The 21,524-nt window shown below is 39.6% G+C and overlaps 2 protein-coding genes across 4 annotated transcripts in view; one reads left to right on the top strand and one right to left on the bottom strand.

Moving 5' to 3' along the window:
- Positions 1-3,255: 3,255 nt before the first annotated feature.
- LOC123376729 (complement factor H-related protein 2-like) lies at positions 3,256-19,960 on the top strand. 2 transcript variants are annotated; one of them, XM_045028986.1, is made up of 8 exons: positions 3,256-3,390; positions 4,691-4,852; positions 7,960-8,112; positions 9,559-9,735; positions 12,068-12,256; positions 13,625-13,807; positions 16,721-16,952; positions 19,754-19,960. In XM_045028986.1, exons 1-7 carry the CDS (start codon positions 3,333-3,335, stop codon positions 16,912-16,914), a joined length of 1,116 nt encoding a protein of 371 aa, XP_044884921.1. In that variant the 5' UTR covers positions 3,256-3,332; the 3' UTR covers positions 16,915-16,952; positions 19,754-19,960. The 2 variants fall into 2 exon arrangements, with proteins under 2 accessions (XP_044884921.1, XP_044884920.1); XM_045028985.1 differs by lacking the exon at positions 19,754-19,960 and having other exon boundaries at positions 16,721-17,459.
- F13B (coagulation factor XIII B chain) overlaps positions 19,588-21,524 on the bottom strand; it is a 56,134-nt gene continuing 54,197 nt past the window's right edge. For both annotated transcript variants that reach the window (XM_045028976.1, XM_045028977.1), the window contains exon 12: positions 19,588-19,785. In XM_045028976.1, the coding sequence (XP_044884911.1) occupies positions 19,782-19,785 (4 nt within the window). In that variant the 3' untranslated portion in view covers positions 19,588-19,781. The remainder of the gene's footprint in view (positions 19,786-21,524) is intronic.

Below are 21,524 nucleotides of genomic sequence, written 5' to 3'. Positions count from 1 at the left end.
CAATGCCCCTCTGCCACGTACATTGGCCAAACCGGATGAAGAATACGTAAAAGAATAAATGGACATAAATCAGACATCAGGAATAGTAACATACAAAAGCCAGTAGGAGAACACTTCAGTCTTCCTGGACATTCTATAACAGATTTAAAAGTAGCCATACTTGAACAAAAAAATGTCAGAAACAGACTTGAAAGAGAAACTGTAGAACTAAAATTCATTTGCAAATTTAACACCATTAATTTGGGCCTGAATAGGGTCTGGGGTGGCTGGCTCACTACAAAAGCAACTTTACCTCTCCTGGAATTGACACCCCCTCATCAATTATTGGGAGTGGACTACATCCAAGGCTCAGTGGTTTGAGCATTGGCTTGCTAAACCCAGGGTTGTGAGTTCAATCCTTGAAGGGGTCATTTAGGGAACTGGGGTAAAAATCTGTCTGGAGATTGGTCCTGCTTTGAGCAGGGGGTTGGACTAGATGACCTCCTGAGGTCCCTTCCAACCCTGATATTCTATGATTCACCCTGACTGAATTGACTCTGTCAACACTGGTTCTCTGCTTGTGAGGTAACTCCCTTTTCTTTGTGTCAGTATAATAATGCCTGCATCTTTAATTTTCACTACATGCATCTGAAGGAGTAGGTTTTTTACCCACAAAAGCTTATGCCCAAATAAATCTGCTAGTCTTTAGGGTGCCACCAGACTCCTTGGTTTTTTTTATTAGCTAGATTAACACTTATTCTAAACTGAACACCATCAAATTAGGCCTAAATAAAGACTGGAAGTGGATGGCTCACTACAAAAAGTAATTTTCCCACTGCTGATACTCACACCTTCTTGTCAGCTATTGGAAATGGGCCACCTTGATTGCATTGGCCTCGTTAACACTACAAAAGTCATTTTCCCTCCCTTGGTATTCACCCCTTCTTGTCGACTGTTGAGAATAGGCCACTTCCACCTTAATTGAATTGGCTCATTAGCATTGACTCTCTCACTTGGTAAGGCAACTCCCATCTTTTCATGTGCTAGAATATATATGCTCCTTACTGTCTTTTTCACTCCATGCATCTGATGAGGTGGTTTTAGTCCATGAAAGTTTATTCCCAAATAAATTTGTTAGTCGCTAAGGTGCCACAAGGACTCCTTGTTGTTTTTACTTATTCCAATGTCCACTGAAGTCAAAAGGAATCTTTCCGTCAATGAACATTAGATTGGGCACATATAAACCTACATGCTTCAGGGCCATAAATCCAACTATAGGGGGTTGGAAAGAAATTTCCCCTATGGGCAAATTATTCTGTAATTGCCCTTTATGGGATTTCTTAAATCTTTCCCCTGAAACACTGAGCACTGCCAGGAATAGTATGTTACGCTAGCTGGACTATTGGTCAAATCATGCATGACAACTCCTAATCTCCTTTTGGAAACCACCTTATTGTTTCTGCTCACCGATTCGATGACTGAAACATTTCAGAAGAAGGTTAATGAGTAACAAATAGCAAAAACTAACAAAACACATATCAAGTGAATTTCATAACCATTTGTGTTGCAATTTGTAAAGCTTGCAGGATTATAAGATGTTTTCACAAATAACAAATATTCAGAAAGAGTCTAACAAAAATGTAACAATACACATTCAACAGCAAACATGAACTCCGATTTTATTTGAGAAAGTATTAATGAATCAGCTTTCAAAAATATTTGCCTAGCTTTAAGTATTTCATAAGTGTGACTATTTCACAAAGAGCAATTAAGAGCCAGTTTTTAAAAGGTATTTAGGCATCTAACTGCTTTTGGTTTCAATGAGACTTATGTCAATAAAGATTCAGATAAATTCCTACTTGAATACTCCAAAGCACATAGGCACTTAAGTCCCATTGAAACTGAAAAAGAACTAGGCACCTAAATACCTTTGCAATCTGGCCTTAAGCCTTGACTGTTATAAGAAATCCAGACCAAAAACTCTCATTAACCTCCTTGGATCCAGAATTTTACTCTATTTCCATTTTCTTCCCCACTCTATCAACCTTCTTCTCCTCTCTCCCACTATTTGAAAAAAAAATTATAGTACTAGTGGGCATGGGAAAAATCAGGCTGAAAGATGAAGGTGAGCCTCCATCCTGGACTGAACCCACACTCCCACTAGTGTACAGTGTAGTATCCATTTAAATACTTTGTGAGCTCTCTAGTGGAGCTCACTTTGTTATCTTTTAGAAGCTACCAGAATTCAGTCAGAACATCAGTATCTTCGTAGTTAAGCCCTGTATGCTGTTATATTTTTTGTAAACATGGCTATTTGGTATCCCCGCTGTGCTTGCGTGGTTTCTTCGTGCTGTTTTTGGTTGAGTAAAAGATGACAGTCCCAACCCATGATCTCAGTATCAAATTGCAGTGTAGCCTGTTTTTAAAAACAGTAACTGACAAAAAATTATTTGCTCAACAGGGGGTGACATCCTCATGAAGGTACAAGATGATTGCACTCCACATGTCTGGAGATACTTCAGGGTGGTCTTAAGACAGAAGATTGCCTAATAAGTACAGGTTTCACTATATATAATTAGGTCCATTGAATATTTTAATCATTTTAGTGCACAGTACAGAAAATCGAGGATACATGAATGACACTAAAGCTCAGCAATATCATTTCAGTGCCCAACAAAGTAAACCAAGGACTTTGAGGCTAATGAACTGTTGCACTTGGCTCTGGATATTGCTCTCAACAAATGCTTTTGGAGACTGAGTATTAATCTTCTCCACCACCTCACCTTAAACATTAAGGTACAGAAAGAGAATTTAAGTGAGTTTTATGAAGAATACAGTCCAAATTATTGTAAGTGCTTCTTTTGCATTACATTGAATTTCTCTCCACTTAGTTGGCATGATCCAAAACCCATTAAAATCAATAGGATCTGCCACTGACTTCAACAGGCATTAGATCAAGGGCAGTGGGATCTATCATTGTATTCACTCTAGTTCAGATCAGTCTTGTTCAGATACCATAATACTTAGATTTAAAACCTGTCCTAGCTCCTAGGAACCTTACTAACCTGGAGCCCATACAGCTGGATGGGTGTCAGTTGGCTCACTTGTTCAAGGAAACATGTGGGAGGGGAATTACTGGACAATATTGATCTTTTTGAACAACTAAGACTGCCTTTTAAATTTAAATTTGCATACATCTGTGGTGCAATATTGACAGAGTGTGGGGACAGCAGTGAAGGGATTATAAACAAGAGGTCAGCCATTAAAAGACATTGGTAAGGACAGAGTCCAGGGCACAGCACTACACTACACCAGCACTTTAAAATTGCAGGCCAAACTTTTGAGGCACAGAGATGACGCAGCTTGGATATACTGCCATTCTGGTATTATGGGCGTGCTCCACTGCATTAGGTAAGATGTTAAGATACAAACAAAATATAGACTTGTAAAAAGACCATGTTAAGGTAGAGAGATAACTGAAAGGAAAAGATTTTGAGCAATACCACCACCTAGGCCTATTGGGGTAGGAAAGGCTGATGGTGACTTAGTAGTACAACTGAGGGGCAAGGTAAAGCAGCGACACTGCTTCAAGGGCAGAGCCTGTTTTGAAGATGCTAACGGAGTAACTGTCATTTTGTATGTCTAACAGCTATACAGAAAATTCTTCCTCTCCAAAATTAGCTGTTAGTTACCAGCTGAATATGCCATAAATGCACAATTCTTTGCATCACTGCTGCCTCCTTTCCATAATATTTCACATAGATTAAGCATCACCAAGTTATTGTGACATGGTCTTGACATGCTCATCTCACCCAGTTCCACCAACCACAGGTGAGTTCTATTCATTAGAGCTGGGTGAAATCATGCAACCAAAACCGCTTTCAGTGAAATATGCAGATTTAGCAATTCTGCAACATTTCATAAATTTGTGTTGATTTTGCCAAATTGTTTCAATAAAAAAACAATAAAAATTCTCAAAAAAATTAAATCATTTCTCTGGACTTTTTTTTTTTGTTACAATTTTTTATTCTAAAAAAAGAAAACCTTGTTTCAAATTTTTCTTGCATTTTACTTTAAAAATTAAGTGTTACAAAATGCTCAAAATTGAAATGAAACATTTTGTTCAACCCAAAACAATATTGGGGTATTTTTATTTGCTTCAAATTTGTGGGGGGGGGGACATTTTTAGCTCAATCCAAAACATTTGTCTTCAAATTTTTTTGTCACCAAGATGAAAAAAATCAATTATTTGCCTTACCTCTAGTGTTCATACAGCAACTTCTCTTCTACCACAACTGTGTGTGTTTGTCCATATGTTGCATGCTGCCTAACCATATTTGCATTAGCGCATTTTGGGAAAATCAGGGCAGCAAGCAGGATTCATTAGCAATGGTGACAGCTCAATTTTTAAAAAGTCATGTTATATGAACTGCTTTGCCTATTTTTATATCTTAATTAACTTTTGTTAGTAATTCCAGTGTTAGTTACCCATGAGAGTGTTTTCATTTTAAACCTTTACTAGGAGAGTTTTCATTTCGTTTCACCCAGAAGACGTTACTCAGCTTTTCTAAATGGCTCCAACCAAGTTTAAATCCTTTTTCATTCTCTTTAAATGTATTATGCGGTGCTAAATAATATCAGCAGAATATACAACCACAGATTTCAGATTACATGCAGTATGTCTGAGTTTATGTATTTACTTTGCTTTCAGCTATTTCATGTGGTAACATAGAAAATGGGAGGGTAAAGCCAAGTTTCTTCTTCCAGAGAAGAAAAAGAACATTTGAATGTAATGCCGGGTATATAGCAGAAAATGACAACAACAGAATTGAGTGTACTTCTTCAGGATGGTCTCCTGTACCCAGATGCATTCGTAAGTGAGCTTTAAAAAAGGTTAATTTCCTCTATCTTGTCCTTCAAAAGAGAGAGATACATTGCAGTTTTTATAGTACAAGATGTACTGAACTACTTGCCCACTGTACCTGGGCCGTATGCTGCTTATTTACTTTCATTATATACACCAGACTTGGAACAGAGCAGTCACAAAGGACACTCAGTCAACCCCCTTTTCCGGAATTCTCAGCAAACCACCAATGCCAAGTTCCCAGGAAGCAACTCTGCAACACAGATCAGCTGTAATTACAGAGATGAAGGTAGAGGGCAAATTCTCTTACTGTTTTCCACAGCTCCCCCACCAAATCACCTGCATAACAAAAACGAAGAACAATATACAGTAATAGTTTTGTTATCTGGCATGTTGAGAGAATGGGAGGTGCCAGTTAATCAAAAATTCTGGTTAACTAAGCGCTATCCTTACCAATGGAATACCAATTTTCAAAGAATTAGAATACAATAAAATGGATAAAGTATAGTAGTAGTAGTACTGCACTGCAGACAGCTTGGCTTCTTGAAGCACTTAGGTATACAGGTAAAGTTTTCTATACAGTAGGTTATCTTATGACACTATATATCACTATGGGCAGCGCATGGTGTACACTCAGATCACTAAAAAAACACTTAATACTAAAACTCTACTGAACATAATTTAATCTTTGATGATTCAGAAGGCACTTCAGGATCTTGCAGTGCCTCAGGGTCATTGTTATCAACATCAATTATCATTGTATATACAGAAGGTGTAGGAGATTGGGTTGAATCTGTAATTACCATTTGACACACCCTGGAAGCTGCTTTTTTTGAATAATTGTCTGGGAATGGGGAACCGCGGCCAATGGGAGCATCAGGGGAGGTACCCACAGGCAAGGGCAGCACGCGGGGCCTCAGGGACATGGCACTGGCTGCTTACGGGAATGACATGGGGCCAAGGCAGGCAGGGAGCCTGCACTGGCCCCTGTGGGTGCCAGTGCCACCCCGGCACCACTCCAGGTAAGCAGTGCCAGGCCGGAGCCCACACCCCAACCCCCTCCGGACCCCAACCTCCTGCCCTGAGCCCTCTGCCACACTCCTCCCTGTACCCCTATCCCGAGCCCCCTCCTGCACCCCAATCCCCTGTCCTGAGCGCTCTCCTGCACCCCAAACTCTGTTGAGCCCCCTCCAACACTCCACACCCCCTGCACCCCAACCCCCTGCCCTGAGCCCTCTGCCACACTCCTCCCTGCACCTCTATCCTGAGCCCCCTCCTGCATCCCAACCCCCTTCCCTGAGACCCCTCATGCACCCCGCACCCCTTCTCTGCCCCAGCCGCTTTCCCTGAACCCCTTCCTGCACACCACACCTCCTCCCACACCCCAACCCTCTGCCCCAGTCCTACATTCATGTCCCTGCATGCAATTTCCCCACCCAGATGTGGCCCTTGGGCCAAAAAGTTTGCCCACCCCTCGCTTACAGCATTATCAGCAAATGGTGGATTCCACATCCATATGGAAGCATTCCCTGATACGGCAATTTCATAACTTCATAACATCAGCCAAAACTCATAAATTATCCAACCTACTTCTCCAAATTGTCACAATACCTATTACAGAGTGACCAAAACTGATACAGTAATGATAGCAGAAAATTATATGCACTCAGTACATATGTGATTCTTTGAATATCATTACACTTCATTTTGTATGACTTTACATTACATTGTTAAGCCATTCAGGTCTCTTAACCAGTTTTGATGCCTTTTAGGGATAATGCAATATATGTGTACACTAATAATATCACAAACACAATCTAAAAGAAAAATTAGGACTACACAAAAATTAGCCAACAATGTACAAAATTAGACAAAATAGTGCTATTATAAAAATAAAACTAATATAGCACCTACATTTTGGTGATTAGGTTGATAGCAAGATATTGTAGAATGGATTAAACAAAATAAAATATTGAATGAAATTTTCAAAGCGAGTGAGGGGATTTAGCCACATCATTCCCATTAATTTATGGGACGTTTATACGGCTAAAACCTGTCTAGATTTGACAAATCTCAACCATAGATTTTAAATGAAAAAACAACATACTTTAGAATGCTGTTGTCATTGCATTTAACTTTAAGTACTACAGGTAATGTGCAGCATTACCTCATCTAGCATTATTGAACACATTCAATCCTAATTGGTCAAAAAAACTTGAATAAATCAAGCAACAATTTTAGAGGAGAGAGATCCTTCTCTTCACTTTATCAGTATTATTGTTTATTATTTGTATTGCGATAGCCCCACTCAGAATCGGGGCTGTTTTATGCTAGGCACTGTAGAAATGTGTAGAAGGATAACAAACTCTAGTAATTTAATGTATTTGGTAGTTACATTTGGATGCTCTTCCTGTTTTTAAAAGGGAATTTGCTCATTAGTGAGAGTTTTCACTTTGCCTTCACTTAGTCAAGCCAAAGTTACAAGACACAGATAACATCCAGTTTATGCTATAAATTGCAACCATGGTAGTATTCAGTTTAGAGAATGTTTTAATCAAGGACCCTGACAATAGGTGTATTTTAAGAGTCAACAGGATTTTTGTCAGCTCATGTTTCCAGTACTTTCATATGAACTATAATTAACTTTGATTTTCTGTCAGTGACTTAATTAGATCTAGAGTATCTGGTGTAATGTTTTCAGAAACACCCAGGTGAGTTAAAGCCTAAGTCCCAATTTCAAAGTGACTTCGACACCCCAGATCCACTGAAAGCCAATGGGACTCTGGGTCCTGAGTGTGTAAGTCACTGTAGGAAGTCCAGGTGCTTTAAAAAGTTTTAACCCTGTTCAAAAAATGCTTAAAGTTTAAAAATGAAATTGGGTGACACTTCAAAAAATTTCATTTAAACTTGTCATAAAATCACAAGTTTTTTCACAAAATATTTTGTGCTTTTTGAGAAAACAGATGTCAAACATTTATTTTTCTAGATCGACCACCTCTACTAATGATGCAGTGCTAACTATTATGGTAGTACAATATGTTATGTACAATATACCATGTATTCCTGTATATTATCTGCAATAGTCTTTTTGATTATGTTGTTCTGTTTTTGTTCAGCAATACAATGTGGAAGGATAGAAAATGGGAAAATAGTGGACAAAGTTGAAGAGAAAACAACCTTTCGATGTAATCATGGATATAAATCTGCAAATGGAATTAATGAAACTACCTGTACCTCTGAAGGCTGGTCTCCAGTACCTATATGTACTGGTAAGAAAACTTTCATTTAAGATTAACTTCTGCTAGTTCTTTTTCCCCCAGACACTGTGTTTATTTGAAAAACTATCAAGTGTTTTAATAATCAATCAGTCAGTTGTATAAATAATGTGGAATGTAATGTGTTCTTAAAACAGATACCAAACTCTCCAGGTTGGTAATACAAAACCAGGTAAAATTTCTCACAGTACCTAAAATGAAAGAGAACCAGAGCTCGAATCCTAAAAAAAAAAAAAAGGTGCCAGAACACACAATTTCAACAGCAAGAATATCTTATAATAGTAATATACATTTTTATTGCACACCTGAAAGATATTCTTCATTGTCTACCCAAATACGATATCAGTTTGCTGTTTGTGCTGTCTCTTCGGGTATCTTTTTCCATGATTTTGAGTCTTCTGCTGATCAATGCTTTGCAGGCCACTTCTTCACATATGGACAAGCCAGGCCATCACACACTTTGACACCCTTTTTCTGACAGCATTATATATTTATGAATTAGACAATTTATCATGTGTCTTTTTGATAAACTGACGCTGGCAAAAAGCTGGAATTAGCACTCTAATGATAATTCCAATATTTTAGCATGAATAATCATTGGTTTCCTTTTCAATTATCAGAAATACTGGAATGCTATTCTACCTCCCCCAAGAAAAGGGTTAGACTGGTGTTCTGGGTCAACAAAAGTGTTGAGGAGGACTTACCTCTCTAAGCAATTATCCCAAACTGAGAGGCAAGAAGGCGTTCTTCCTACCTTAAAATATAGCTGCTATTCATTCAGAGCCTGATCCTGTACTCACTGAAGTCAGTGTCAAAGCTCTCACTGACTGTAATGGTGCCGGATCTGGGCCTTAGAAATATAAGAAAGTGTGGTGATGTGGAAAGCTTATAAGGAACATGACCCTTATAAGGAATATTCAAAGATAATGTTGTACGGTGGTGTAAATTAGATCACCATATCCTAGCTTAAACTTGTATTTAGATCCCCTTACACCTATTCTCATCACTTAATGATGTATCAACTTTAAGGTCAAGACATTAATTGCAAACAGATACAATATTACTTCTTTTCTTACGTCAATTAACTGGAGCGTCTTATGATGTACATCAGTGAAAATAATGTTCTAACACAGGAAATGCGAGGAGCAGTGTTTCTTCAAGTTATCCATCGAACATTCATGAAGCTCTCACACGTCAGACTTTTATTTTAATCAATTTTGATGATGGAACTATCCCCCATTAATTATTATTTGTTTTGTTCTAGCCACAAAGACCCCAGTCAAGATCAGGGCCTCATTGTGTTTCTACAGCATCTAACATAAGACACAATTTTTACCCCAAAGAACTTAACACATAAAATTGATGTAACACTGTTGCTTCTTCAATTCTGTTCCCCCTCGACCCCCATCAGTAATAGGTTATCACATGTGTGTGTTGCAGTTCAAGAGTGTCCACATCCACCTGACATCGATTTGGCAGAAATTGTCAGTGGGGAGAAAGCAGAATATCGGGAGGGTGATGTTGTTCAGTACAGGTGCTACCCAGGATGTACTCTGGCAGGATCTGAAAGGATAACATGCAATGGAGAAAAATGGACACCTCCACCAAAGTGCTTGGGTAGGATAATGTTTTGGTTCTTAATTCGTTGGACTAAAGTAGGTGGGGCATAATGTTAGAGAGCTTATTCCTTCACTCTCATACTTCCCTGGTCCTTCTCGCATGAACAGAGAGCAACAATACCCAAAGTCCGAAGGTGCAAACAATTCGATGTTTATTGGAGTGAACTTCCAGCAAGCTTAAATCCAAGTTCCTTTTTCCTTATTTTCAAATCCCAACTTACTTCCTGTTTGCCCCTAATTTATATAGCAGTGGTCCCCAACGTGGTGCCTGCGGGCACCATGGCGCCCTCTGGGGCATTTATATGTGCCCGCCTGGTGCCCAGCAGGGGAGAGAAGCAGCGGCCCTGCGCCTGCCGGGGACAGAGAACTCAGGCTGCGGGCGCAGTGTTCTCTGTTCCCGGCAGGTGCGGGGCCTGCCTAGTGCCTCACAGGGGAGAGAAGCTGCGTCCCCGTGTCTGCCAGGGACAGAGAGCTCTGGGGCTGCAGGCTGAGGGTGCCAGTGTTCTCGGTCCCCGGCAGGCACGGGACCCGCCTAGTGCCCAGCAGGGGAGAGAATCTGGGCCCCCGCGCCTGCTGGGGACAGAGGTACTCCGGGGCTGCGGGCGCCAGTGTTCTCTGTCCTCGCGGCTTCTCTCTTCTCTCTGGATTCATATATTATGTAATATTAAATATTTTTTTTGTATTATTTAATGTACAAATACAAAATAAGCCTCGAAAAATTGTTGGCGCCCGCCACACTTCTGAAAACATGAATCTGCTACTGGTTACAAAAAGATTGGGGACCACTGTTATATAGTAATATTCTTAGCTATACCTTAACCAATTATTCTACTAAAATTTACCTAACCAATCCTAACATACTGTAACATGATTAGCTAACCAATTATATCCCCCCACCTTAATTAGTTTACACCCAGCAAAATTAATTATACAGCAGACAGAAACAATCACAGAACCAGACAGAGACCACGCAAATAAACATACAAAACAATACAGAAGTGAGGATTTCACAACTACATCTATACAGACATAAGTGTTCTCCAGCTGTGTCTATTGATAAGTGAGTTCTTACCAGGCAGAAAACTATCAAACTAAATTTCCTTTTACATGTTTTAGGCTCTTTCCTTTCTCTGGAGGTGATAGATCAGATCACCTTCCTAACAGCCCCAGATTGCCTTATTTCAATATGACTAAACAAGGCCTTAGACTGTCACAGTGAGAGAAGACCCTTACACAGATAGGGCTAGTCTACACTTACCTGCAGGGTCGACGCGGTGAGTTCGACTTCTCGGAGTTCGAACTATCGCGTCTAATCTAGATGCGATAGTTCGAACTCCCCACGTGCTCCGGTCGACTCCGGTACTCCACCACTGCAAACGGCGGTGGCAGAGTCGACCTTGGAGCCGCGGACTTCGATTCCGCGGCGTCTGGATGGGTGAGTAGTTCGAACTAGGGTACTTCGAATTCAGCTACGTTATTCACATAGCTGAATTTGCGTACCCTAGTTCGACCCCCCTTCTTAGTGTGGACCTACCCATAGACAATGATTTTTGATGCTTTCTTTTATACCTCTATAACTAGCTAAGTGATAAGAATATACCTAAATTCTTAAAGTATAGGCCTTTTCAGACAGGCTTGAATATCTATATCCTAACACATAACATCCCTCTCTTGTCTCAGAGTATTATTTAATGATGGATACTTTTCTATGGGTGGCTACTTAATGTTTCCAGAACTCTCATAATTTCTGATCCTGCACCCATACAATGCAATGGCAAAATTCCCATTGACTTCACTGGTATCAGAGGATCAAGTCCAAAATGAGACTTACTGGAGCATCATACACTATCTAATTTTAAGTAGAGCTGAATACTGATCAGTGAACAGGACTATCTAGTTGATAGATAGCAAATGGCAGATTATCTGGTAGGGACAGTGTAGATAACAATATCCTGTTGGCTTTGCTTAACAATAATTATATTAGAATACCTTTCACACATTCCTTAATAACAGGCAGTTACTGTCCCCATTACAAGAATGGAGAAACTGGAGCAATGAAATTAAGGAAATTGCCAAACCACACAGCAAGTTAATGGTAGAGGTGAGACTTGAACACAGGAGTTCTGATTTAGAGTTCCATGATCTAACAACTAATACAAATCACTTTTGAAAGTACTATAGTTCATTTTTTCTTTAAGTGTCATTCATTCTCTATGTGGTAAACAAAAAGGGAAGATGACTCTAGAAGTATGGAATCTGCAGCACTGTTAATGTGGGAGGAGATATTTAAACTTGTAATCTTTTTGTGTGTTGCTCTTTTTTATTTAAAGCTCCATGTATTATCGCAAGGCAACAATTGGAAACAAAAAAATTGCTTCTGTCTAATGGCCGAAGACGTACAGTATTGATTCAAAGTGACCAAACAATGGAATTTCTATGTGGTGAACATTCTGACCTTAAAATCCCCTACTTCATCAAGTGTGTAGATGGGCGTATGGATTTACCAACTTGTATATCTGGTAAATGTACTTAGTTCTATATCCGTTCTTTTCCTTAATTATGTTTGAGCAATAAGGAGGGGAGTGTACGTGTAATGGGTTAATGTTGGTTCCAGGCAGAGTTAGGCAAATCAGTCTTCCTTTCAGATTTATTTGGGACTTGGTAATTCAGGACTTCCTGAGAAAATCACCTTATTCATGTTTCTATTTAATTAAGCAGATAGCTTTAAAAACTCTGGCACCAGCCAAGCTGGTCCAGTGAAACACTGACAAAGGTAAACATGGTCAGCGAGACCACTTCTTTCAAAAGCATTCATGTTTCCTTTTACAGAGACAAAAAGCTTTATCTAATAGACAGAAATGGGGGGAGGGTTTCAACAGTAATTCAACAGTCCAGGTCTGAAACCCATAGAAAATGCCTTGGTGTTCTCTGCCAGGGAGTAACCTGCTTAAAGGAGAGTTTCAACCTGGACTTTCCTGGCAATCCTTTCATTTGAAGGGTGGTAGGGTTTTGCCATACTTGGAAGTAGCCAGGGATTTAGTATCCCAGAGCCTGAAGATCTTAGGCTACCTGCCAGAGGCCAGGCATGGTATCCAATTCCTCACACTGGTTCGGTGTCAGGCAAGCAGGGTTCAGACTCATAACAACATACATTGTTTACTATGAAAAATTTAGCTCAGATGCAATGTTTTACCTTCTGTGAGATCCTGATGTTTCACCCAAAGTTTCCATGTGTAAAGATGTGATGCACCCAAGGCCCCATAGACGCTCAGATGGGATTATAGCGCAAGCTCATCCTAAGTGATCTGGGAACTACTTGTCTAGGACTGAATATAGCAAGCCTTGCACCTTGGAACAGTGTAATTCCTTAATCACTGCTCATGCCTGCTCAAGGCCACCCAATACAGGAGAAAAAAAACATTTTTTGTGGTTACATGCATTTTTGTAAAGCTGGCAGCTGAGGTAACTGCAAGGCAGGAAGGAATTGTCTGGTATCATCCTGGATCAATTAGATCAGCAAACTAGACCCGTCATGTAGATTATGTGCACAAAGATGAAAGGATCAAGAGTGCAGATTATGTTTACTAATGACAAATTCAATGCAGCTTATTCCATAATTTCCAAAATAAAGGAATTTATTACCATAGATGTTATATAAATTTGTGTTAGAGTAACATTTAGGATCTTGCTTAAATGTATACCAGTATAATCTTGCCCCATGGCTTAACTATTGATTTCAGTGAGAGCTGGTTTAGGCCTGAAAAGACAAAACATTCAGAGCATTGTGACCAATGAATACTTGTGCCATCAGCATAATACATATAGAATAGCAAAGCCAAAAACATTTGTATCTGTACAAAATCGTAACCACAGATATTTTCATTTAGGAACTGGGGAAAAGTGTGGCCGTCCACCTACTATTGAGAACGGAGACATAACTACTTTATCCCTAAAAGAGTATGCATTTGGCTCTTCGGTAGAATACAGATGCCAGCATTATTACATAATAGAAGGAGACCAGAAATCATACTGTTACAATGGAATCTGGACAAAAGTACCAGTTTGTTTAGGTAAGAAAAATATTCAGTAGTAAAAAGTTTTCAATTTATAACTAAATTAATTTTATAAACCATGATCTCCTGGCTACTATTTTGTCATTTCTTTTTCATGAAGCTGAAATTTATTTTCAAAGCTGTCACTGCATTATTATTTTTTTTTACTACAAGTGACATGTAGATTTAACAGCATAATTAACTAGAGTTGATCAAAGTCTGGGGAAATATGTCTATAAAAATGTTTACAAACATATCTCCCTATTTTTCTATTTAAAAATGATTCAATGGTAATTTTCAAACCAGCTTTATGATTAACAAACCAGCTAAAAAGGAAAGGACAGAGTGAAGTTAATTGGATTAAAAAATATTTGCTCCTACCTAAGGCAAAGAGCCAGAACATTATATAGCCAAATATCCAGCATCAAGGAGTCCAGCTGCCATTCTAACCAGACTAACATTCACATCTGACTATCAATTTGATTCTGGTAGTTGATGAGATGGTTCTAGCAACATGATGAACCAAGCTTGAGAGAGTAAAAATTTCTTTTTAAATACACTTGTGAGAAATGTGCCACCCCTCATGAATAAGGGTGGGAAAAAGTAAAAGGAGTTAAGATCATTGACAAACTGGAAGGAATAAAGAAATAGCAAGGTGCAGCCAGTTACAAAATGGACACTTTAGGTTATGCCAAATGAAAAGGACTAGTCCTCGAAACAGTATGTTGGGGGAAAAGGTTCCTATAAGAGGCCAAATTCATACCAGCAGAGTTAATAAGGGTCAGGATATCACGAAGGAATGGGTTATTGCTCTGTTTGCATGCTGCCTCTATATCCAATGGTGTATTACGTTCATAGTGCTGCAGATGGAATAAAGTGTAGCTACAAAGTTTTCAGTGGCTCCATGTGTGATACTTCTCACCAGCAAGAAAAAATTGTTGATTTCCCCCCCCCCCCATAGTGGCAGTAGGAATGAGGAAATAAGAACTTACTTGCCACAAATCTAAGAAGTAAGAGGACCTGGGGATACCTGAGGCAGCTGGCATGCTACTGGAGCCAGTAGGGGGTGAGAGGTGCTATGGAATGGAGACTGAAAGAGGGATTAGTGATGGAAGTTGGGGTGCGGAAGTCTAGCCCAGCGGGGGTGGGGAGGCAAAAGGGGATCAGTGGAAGGTGGAGGGAGGGCCAGGAAAAAGGGTGTGGTTGAGGATATAGAGTAACCTCTAGAATATAGGAAACCCGTCACCTTGGAGAGTGTAATTCCTTAATCACTTCTCTTGCCTTCTCAAGACTGCTATGTACAGGAGGAAAGAAAAAAAACAAAAAACATTTTTTGTGGTTACCTGCATTTTTGTAAAACTGGCAGCTTCCTTCATTTTGCCCCTTTCTCAAAACCGTCCCTCCTCTGCCCCTCCCTAACTGCTGTCATCACTACCTCTGCCTCCCTGGGGATTCCACATGACTTTGCCCAACAGAGAGGCCACTTGAATTACCTCAAAATTAGGCATTGCAGCATCACCCACTACCTGGGAAGAACACTTGCAGCTGCCTGCCCACAACCCAGTTGAATGGGCTTGACATCTCATAGGACACTGAATAGCTCCTGAACAAACTCTACCTATCTCAGAGCTTGGTTTAGTTAACATTTTTTTCAAATACATTTTATCTGGAATTGTTCCTAATTTCTATTTTATGCTAGGTGAAGGCACTAAATTAATTGTAGATAGAAAACATTCCATTAGTTTCATGCTTTTATTGTCTTACTGTTTCATCACTAAAAGGAATGCTACACTTTTCCTGCAAATAGTCTAAAAACAGTGACATTACCCATTACATTCAGATTCAGGTAACACTAATCATCTGTAGTAGGTGGCTTTCAGAAGGTGGGAAAAACTGTTTGGTTTCTCCTAGGACTAAAGTTCCCTACTTGAAATCACATTTACATCATGTATTGAAGCTGTCATAGGTTTATTCCCCACTTTGAACTTTAGCGTACACAAGATGAGGACCTGCATGGACTCCTCTAAACTAAATCCTAGTTTAGATCTGGTAAACGCTGCCACCAGCCAAGTTTTTAGTGTCTGGCACACTCCCTGTTCCCCCAAACTTTCCCTGGGGAACACAGATCCAAACTCCTTGAATCTCAATACAAAGGGAAATAATTTATTCCCCTCACCTCCTTCCCCCATCCCCTCTCCTAGTCCTTAGGAGAGATACCTTGATTCAAACTCATTGAATCAAACAAAGAGGGATTCACTTTTCCCCCCCTCCCCTTCCCCTGAAAATCCAAACAAGGGAAGAAATCAAGCAAGTTCTAAAAAGAAAAGATTTTATTAAAAGAAAGAAAGAAAGTACACTATCTCTGTAACACCAGGATGGAAAAATTTACAGGGTCTAACTTATAAAAACTGGAGAGACTGCCCCTCCCTCCTCCTCAGAATAATCAAAGTAACAGCAAACAGAAATAAAGATATTTCTTCAGCAAACACACAATTGCAAATGTAGAAATCAATTATAAGACTAAACCACCTTCTAATACTCACTATACTGAATAGAAGAAAATACTTCAGGAAACCTTGGAGAACTTGAAGAATATGTCTGGCCTCTCTTAAATCCAAAGAGAGAACGGCAATCCAAACAAAGGACACAGACAAAGCCTTCCCTCCACAGAGATTTGAAATTATCTTGTCCCTTGATTGGTCCTCTGGTCAGGTGTTCATCAGGTTACTGAGCTTGTTAACCCTTTACAGGTAAAAGAGACTTTAACCCTTAACTATCTGTTTATGACAGAAGCCAACAAGCTTCAACGAGAGTCACAGAGGGCACAATGGCCCTTAATTATTTTATCATGGGATCGCCTTCAGTTTCACTGCAGGATTTTTCCATTTGGATTTCTATAACATTCTAATAATATTTTTGTTGTTGTTACAGAGCCATGTGTTATCACGCAAGAAGATATGAGATCACACAACATAGATCTAAAGGGGGAGTCAGCTCAAAAACGCTATGTGTCACATGGAGATTTTGTAGAGTTTAAGTGTAGATCCAGTTTCTTTCCAAACTCTTCAAATAATTATAGAGTGCAGTGTAATGCGGGCCAAATACGTTATCCCCAATGCACTTAGAGATGGGTGAATGTAGGAGACTTCATCACATGTGAATGGCAAGTACCCTTTATTACTACGCTTATCAGTGGTCCCTCTGAAATGGATCCCCAGGGTTTTATCAATCAAACAAGAACTACCACCAGATAGCAGTCACTCCAGAAATGATATAAGCAACAACTAATTCATGTTAATTAATGCTATACTGATACTTTTGGGTGTGCCGCTTTTTAGGAGTAATGCCTCCGGAAATAATCACAGCCAAGATGGTGGCAGACATAAGCAATCCTCAAATAGATCAAACAAAAGAATATAAATTCCAGAGGCCCTTTAAAATGAACTGCAAAGAAAATAAAATTGGCGTTTGTGCTCTTTCTTGCTTCTTTATGGTGGCTAATGGCAGTCTAAAAACTGGATTTTTCCCCCCCTTCCTTGGATATTGCACTAGAAATTGAGACCTAGTTTAGAATGGAAGACTAAGATGATTGGAGAATAAGCGTAATTGTGACATCACAAGAACCAAGCGTGAAAATTAAGCAAATAAAACAGAATGTGATTTTTAGTCAGACTGTAATTCTTTGTGTTTTGTTTTTGTTAACTGTTTAATTTCAGTTACCAAGATCTCATGCCCCTACAATTAAGTATGTTAGAGTGTACAATAAACATGCTCTGAGACCTCGCAGTGGTCCTCCAGTAAAACCAGGGAAGTCCATATGCCTGGTATTTCTAAGGTGAAAAAAAAAACAATTAAAAACTTTGTAAGCAAGAAGAGTCCTTTCAGACCTTCTTGCTACTTTATAAAGAAACAAAAGGGGGCTTAAGGTAATTTTTTTAAAAAATTGCAGGTCACCTTTAAAGAACATGCTTTCTGTTCTCTCATACATTCACTGGTATCTTCTAAACCCTGCTTAGCTTCCAACAGTGATCTCCCATATTCCTCAGGAGGAGTGATGGCCATTCTGAAATAGACCTCAACCTCAATTTTATCAAACATTACCCACTTCTGTTGCTTGAGGCAGAGTCTCACTTCACCAGAATTATATAAAACCCACTCATACTGCCACTGGCCCATCCACTACAGCTGCATATGCTATGTACACCAAATCTGGAAAGCAAGCAAGCAAGAAAGCAAACAAACCTTATATGAGAGAATGCATCAAGCAGATGTCCAAATGGTCAGAGTATCCTAGCTGGCAATGAATTCACACTTCCCTACACCTTCCCAGTCAAGAAGCACAAATAAACCAAAATTGTCTTATCATACCTATATTGTGGTGCCTACCCCCGAGCTCAGCTCCTGAGAGCTCTCCCATTGACTCCTGTACTCCAGCGCCGTGAGAGGTGCAGGCAGAGTCGACGGGGGGGGGGCGGCAGCAGTTGACTCGCCATGGTGAAGACACCACGGTAAGTTAATCTAAGTACGTCGACTTCAGCTACGTTATTCATGTAGCTGAAGTTGCGTAAGTTAGATCGATCCCCCAACCCCAGTGTAGACCAGGGCTAAGAGTAGAGCTTTAACAGAGTGAACAACAACCAGAAGACATATCTTGTAGACATTACTAAAGCTGTGTTGTCACTCTCATGACATTTTATGTTCTTAAAGCCCCAGCTCAAATGATAGATGAGAATCTCAACCTTCATATCCAGAGCTGAATGTCCCTGGAGTTTGGATCTTAGGTTTTAGGCTTGGGTTAATCTCTACCAAAAACAAATGGTTACAGGATTTACAGCAAATTCACATCACCACTGTGAAGTGTAAACTGCTTGATAAATCACAAACTCAGTCATTAGAAATGGCTATTACTTCTTTTATTCAGGTCCTACTATTGTTTCCTACATGAGATATAGATATAGCTATATTATGATTCATTAATATAATAATCTGTTAATAACCAATACAATATGGTGGGGAGGAAAGACTGGAATATGACATAGGTTTGAGGACAACTCCAAATATATTGCAGTCAATTAAATGATTTTCTCTCTCTCGTATTTCCTTCATTAACATTTCTCACTTTACAAAGCAATGGCTTGATCTCATCTAAAAAAAGGTTACTATCAGCTTTTTTTTACACATTTATTTTTTCATTATATATATACACACACACACACACACACCTAAAAAATGGATTTTTCTTTAGAAAACTGCATTTTTTTGGCTGAAAACCTGTTTTTGACAAAGTTGAAATTTTCCCATAGAACCACACCTGTTGCTCACTACTTTCCATCCAACTCCATACTTGAGGTGCCATAATCTCTTTTGATAAGCTATGCTTTCCTTTATAAATACAGCACTCAGAAAAGTGGTGCTGCAATACTGGACAGTTCTTATTAAGGAGATCACTTACAGAAAAGTCTCAGCAACAATTGCAGAAAGCTAAGATTTTGGGGAGGATAAGATAACAGAGGGAAGACCACGGGAACTTCTATAAAGTATTTTTAAACATCTTTATTGTAATACATGTAATGGATTTGGTGCAAAAATTCTAATCTCTTCGTATTTTCCCCAAATCTTAAGTGTTAGGTTCAAATCCCAGCTACATGATCTCCATGCACAGTTCAGGGGACAGTCCAATGCTCAAATGTTATGAGAAATCTTGCATAGAAAGTATATGGTCTATGCATGATATTAAAGACAGTTTTACTGAACTGAAAATGGTTTGAATTACCAAAAGAAGATCAACAGACCAAATAAAGCTTTTTGCATGACTTTTTTATTTAAGGTTCATAAACCAAGAAAATATCCAGTGTAAATACAGGTTTAAGTTTTAAGTGGGCTATGAGGTCAAACACTTTGTCTTTAAAAATAGTTCAGTAACATTTTATTGGGTTTCTAACTAAAATGTGGCTTCTTTCACAGCCCTTGAAGCATCAGTGCTGTTGACGTCTTACCTATAAAAGCAAACATAGTTACTGTTATTCTTTACAATATGAAGTTCACAGATCTTTGAGCACAGTTCTGTAGAAGGTGGAGAGAATAGTATCAACAATGGCAAAGCAAAATGACATCTGACATGAATGTCAGTTCTTGTATATCTAACTTTAAATAAAATGATAGTACATAACACTTGGTTTTATTTATTCTTTATCTAGTATTCTATTAGGAATGGTTTTCCCACAAATCCTATGTGATCGTTTTATTTCCATTCTAACTGAGGCAGTTATATATAATGCTCCATAGTGCATGAAAAATGCGGCAGGGAGAGAAGCAGTAATTTGATATCCATCACTGAAATAATCCTAATATGGAATAACTATAACCAGCAGTATAGCTCAACTCAGATACCACATACAATTTTCATGAAGGTTCTGCTTGACCTTACCACTTGTCTAGCATTACAACAACGTGTTGCATAAGAACATAACATAAGAACGGCTGTACTGGCTCAGACCAATGGTCCATCTAGCCCAGTATCCTGTCTACCAACAGGGGCCAATTCCAGGTGCCCCAGGGGGAGTGAACCTAACAGGCAATGATCAAGTGATCTCTCTCCTGCCATCCATCTCCATCCTCTGACAAACAGAGGCTAGGGACACCATTCCTTACCCATCCTGGCTAATAGCCATTAATGGACTTAACCTCCATTAATTTATCCAGTTCTCTTTTAAACACTGTTATAGTCCTAGCCTTCACAACCTCCTCAGGCAAGGAGTTCCACAAGTTGACTGTCTGCTGTGTGAAGAACTTCCTTTTATTTGTTTTAAACCTGCTGCCCATTAATTTCATTTGGTGGCCCCTAGTTCTTGTATTATGGGAATAAGTAAATAACTTTTCCTTATCTACTTTCTCCACATCACCCATGATTTTACACACCCCTATTATATCCTTCCTAAGTCTCCTCTTTTCCAAGCTGAAAAGTCCTGGCCTCTGACTCCCAACTATGTTTGAGCAGAGTTTTCCTGGAACATATCATGGCACAGGCATGTAGGAGGGAAGGGAAGAGAAAAGACAGTTACCTTTTTTATAACTGATGTTCTTTGAGATGTGTTGCTCATGTCCATTCCACAATAGGTGCGCGTGCTCACCAAGTGCACCGGTGACAGAAGTTTTTCCCCCATAAGGGAGTGCCTCTAATGACCCCTGGAGTGGCACCTCTATGGCAAAGTTTAAGGGGAGCTGAGTGTTCCCCCCACCCTCAATTCCTTCTTATCAGACAACTCCGACAGAGGGGAAGGAGGGCGGGATGCCGAATGGACATAAGCGACACATCTCGAAGAACACCAGTTATGGAAAAGGCAACTGTCTTTACTTCTTAAAGTGATTGCTCATGTGCATTCCACAATAGGTAATTCCAAGCTATATCTGTTGGAGGTGGGTAGGAGTTCACAGACTCTCAGGACGGAGCACTGCCCTGCCAAACCCAGCATCCTCCCTGGTTTGTGAGATGATTGCATAATGCTAGGTGAATGTATGAACCTAAGACCATGTGGCAGCCCTGCAAATGTCCTAAATGGGAACATGGGCTAAAAAGGCAGCCAACAAGGCTTGTGCCCTGGTCGAGTGTGCCCTCACAATCAATGGCAGGGGAACTCCCGCCGGGTCGTAACAGGTATGAATACACAAGGTGATCCAGTTGGAGAGCTGCTGAGTGGAGATCATCCGACCTCTCATACATTCGTCCAAGGCGATG

This window comes from Mauremys mutica, chromosome 8 (genome assembly GCF_020497125.1).
Source record: "Mauremys mutica isolate MM-2020 ecotype Southern chromosome 8, ASM2049712v1, whole genome shotgun sequence".
NCBI lineage: Eukaryota > Metazoa > Chordata > Testudines > Geoemydidae > Mauremys > Mauremys mutica.
Note: the sequence above shows the minus strand (reverse complement) of the source record. Positions and strands in the feature narration are given on the sequence as shown.

What these genes read in the sequence shown, in the direction of transcription:
- LOC123376729 (XM_045028986.1), top strand. Translation starts at nt 3,333, where the DNA reads ATGACGCAGCTTGGATATACTGCCATTCTGGTATTATGGGCGTGCTCC. An exon ending in TCCTGTACCCAGATGCATTC is followed by an intron (nt 4,853 to 7,959) that starts GTAAGTGAGCTT and finishes GTTTTTGTTCAG; the next exon opens with CAATACAATGTGGAAGGATA. An exon ending in ACCTCCACCAAAGTGCTTGG is followed by an intron (nt 9,736 to 12,067) that starts GTAGGATAATGT and finishes TTTTATTTAAAG; the next exon opens with CTCCATGTATTATCGCAAGG.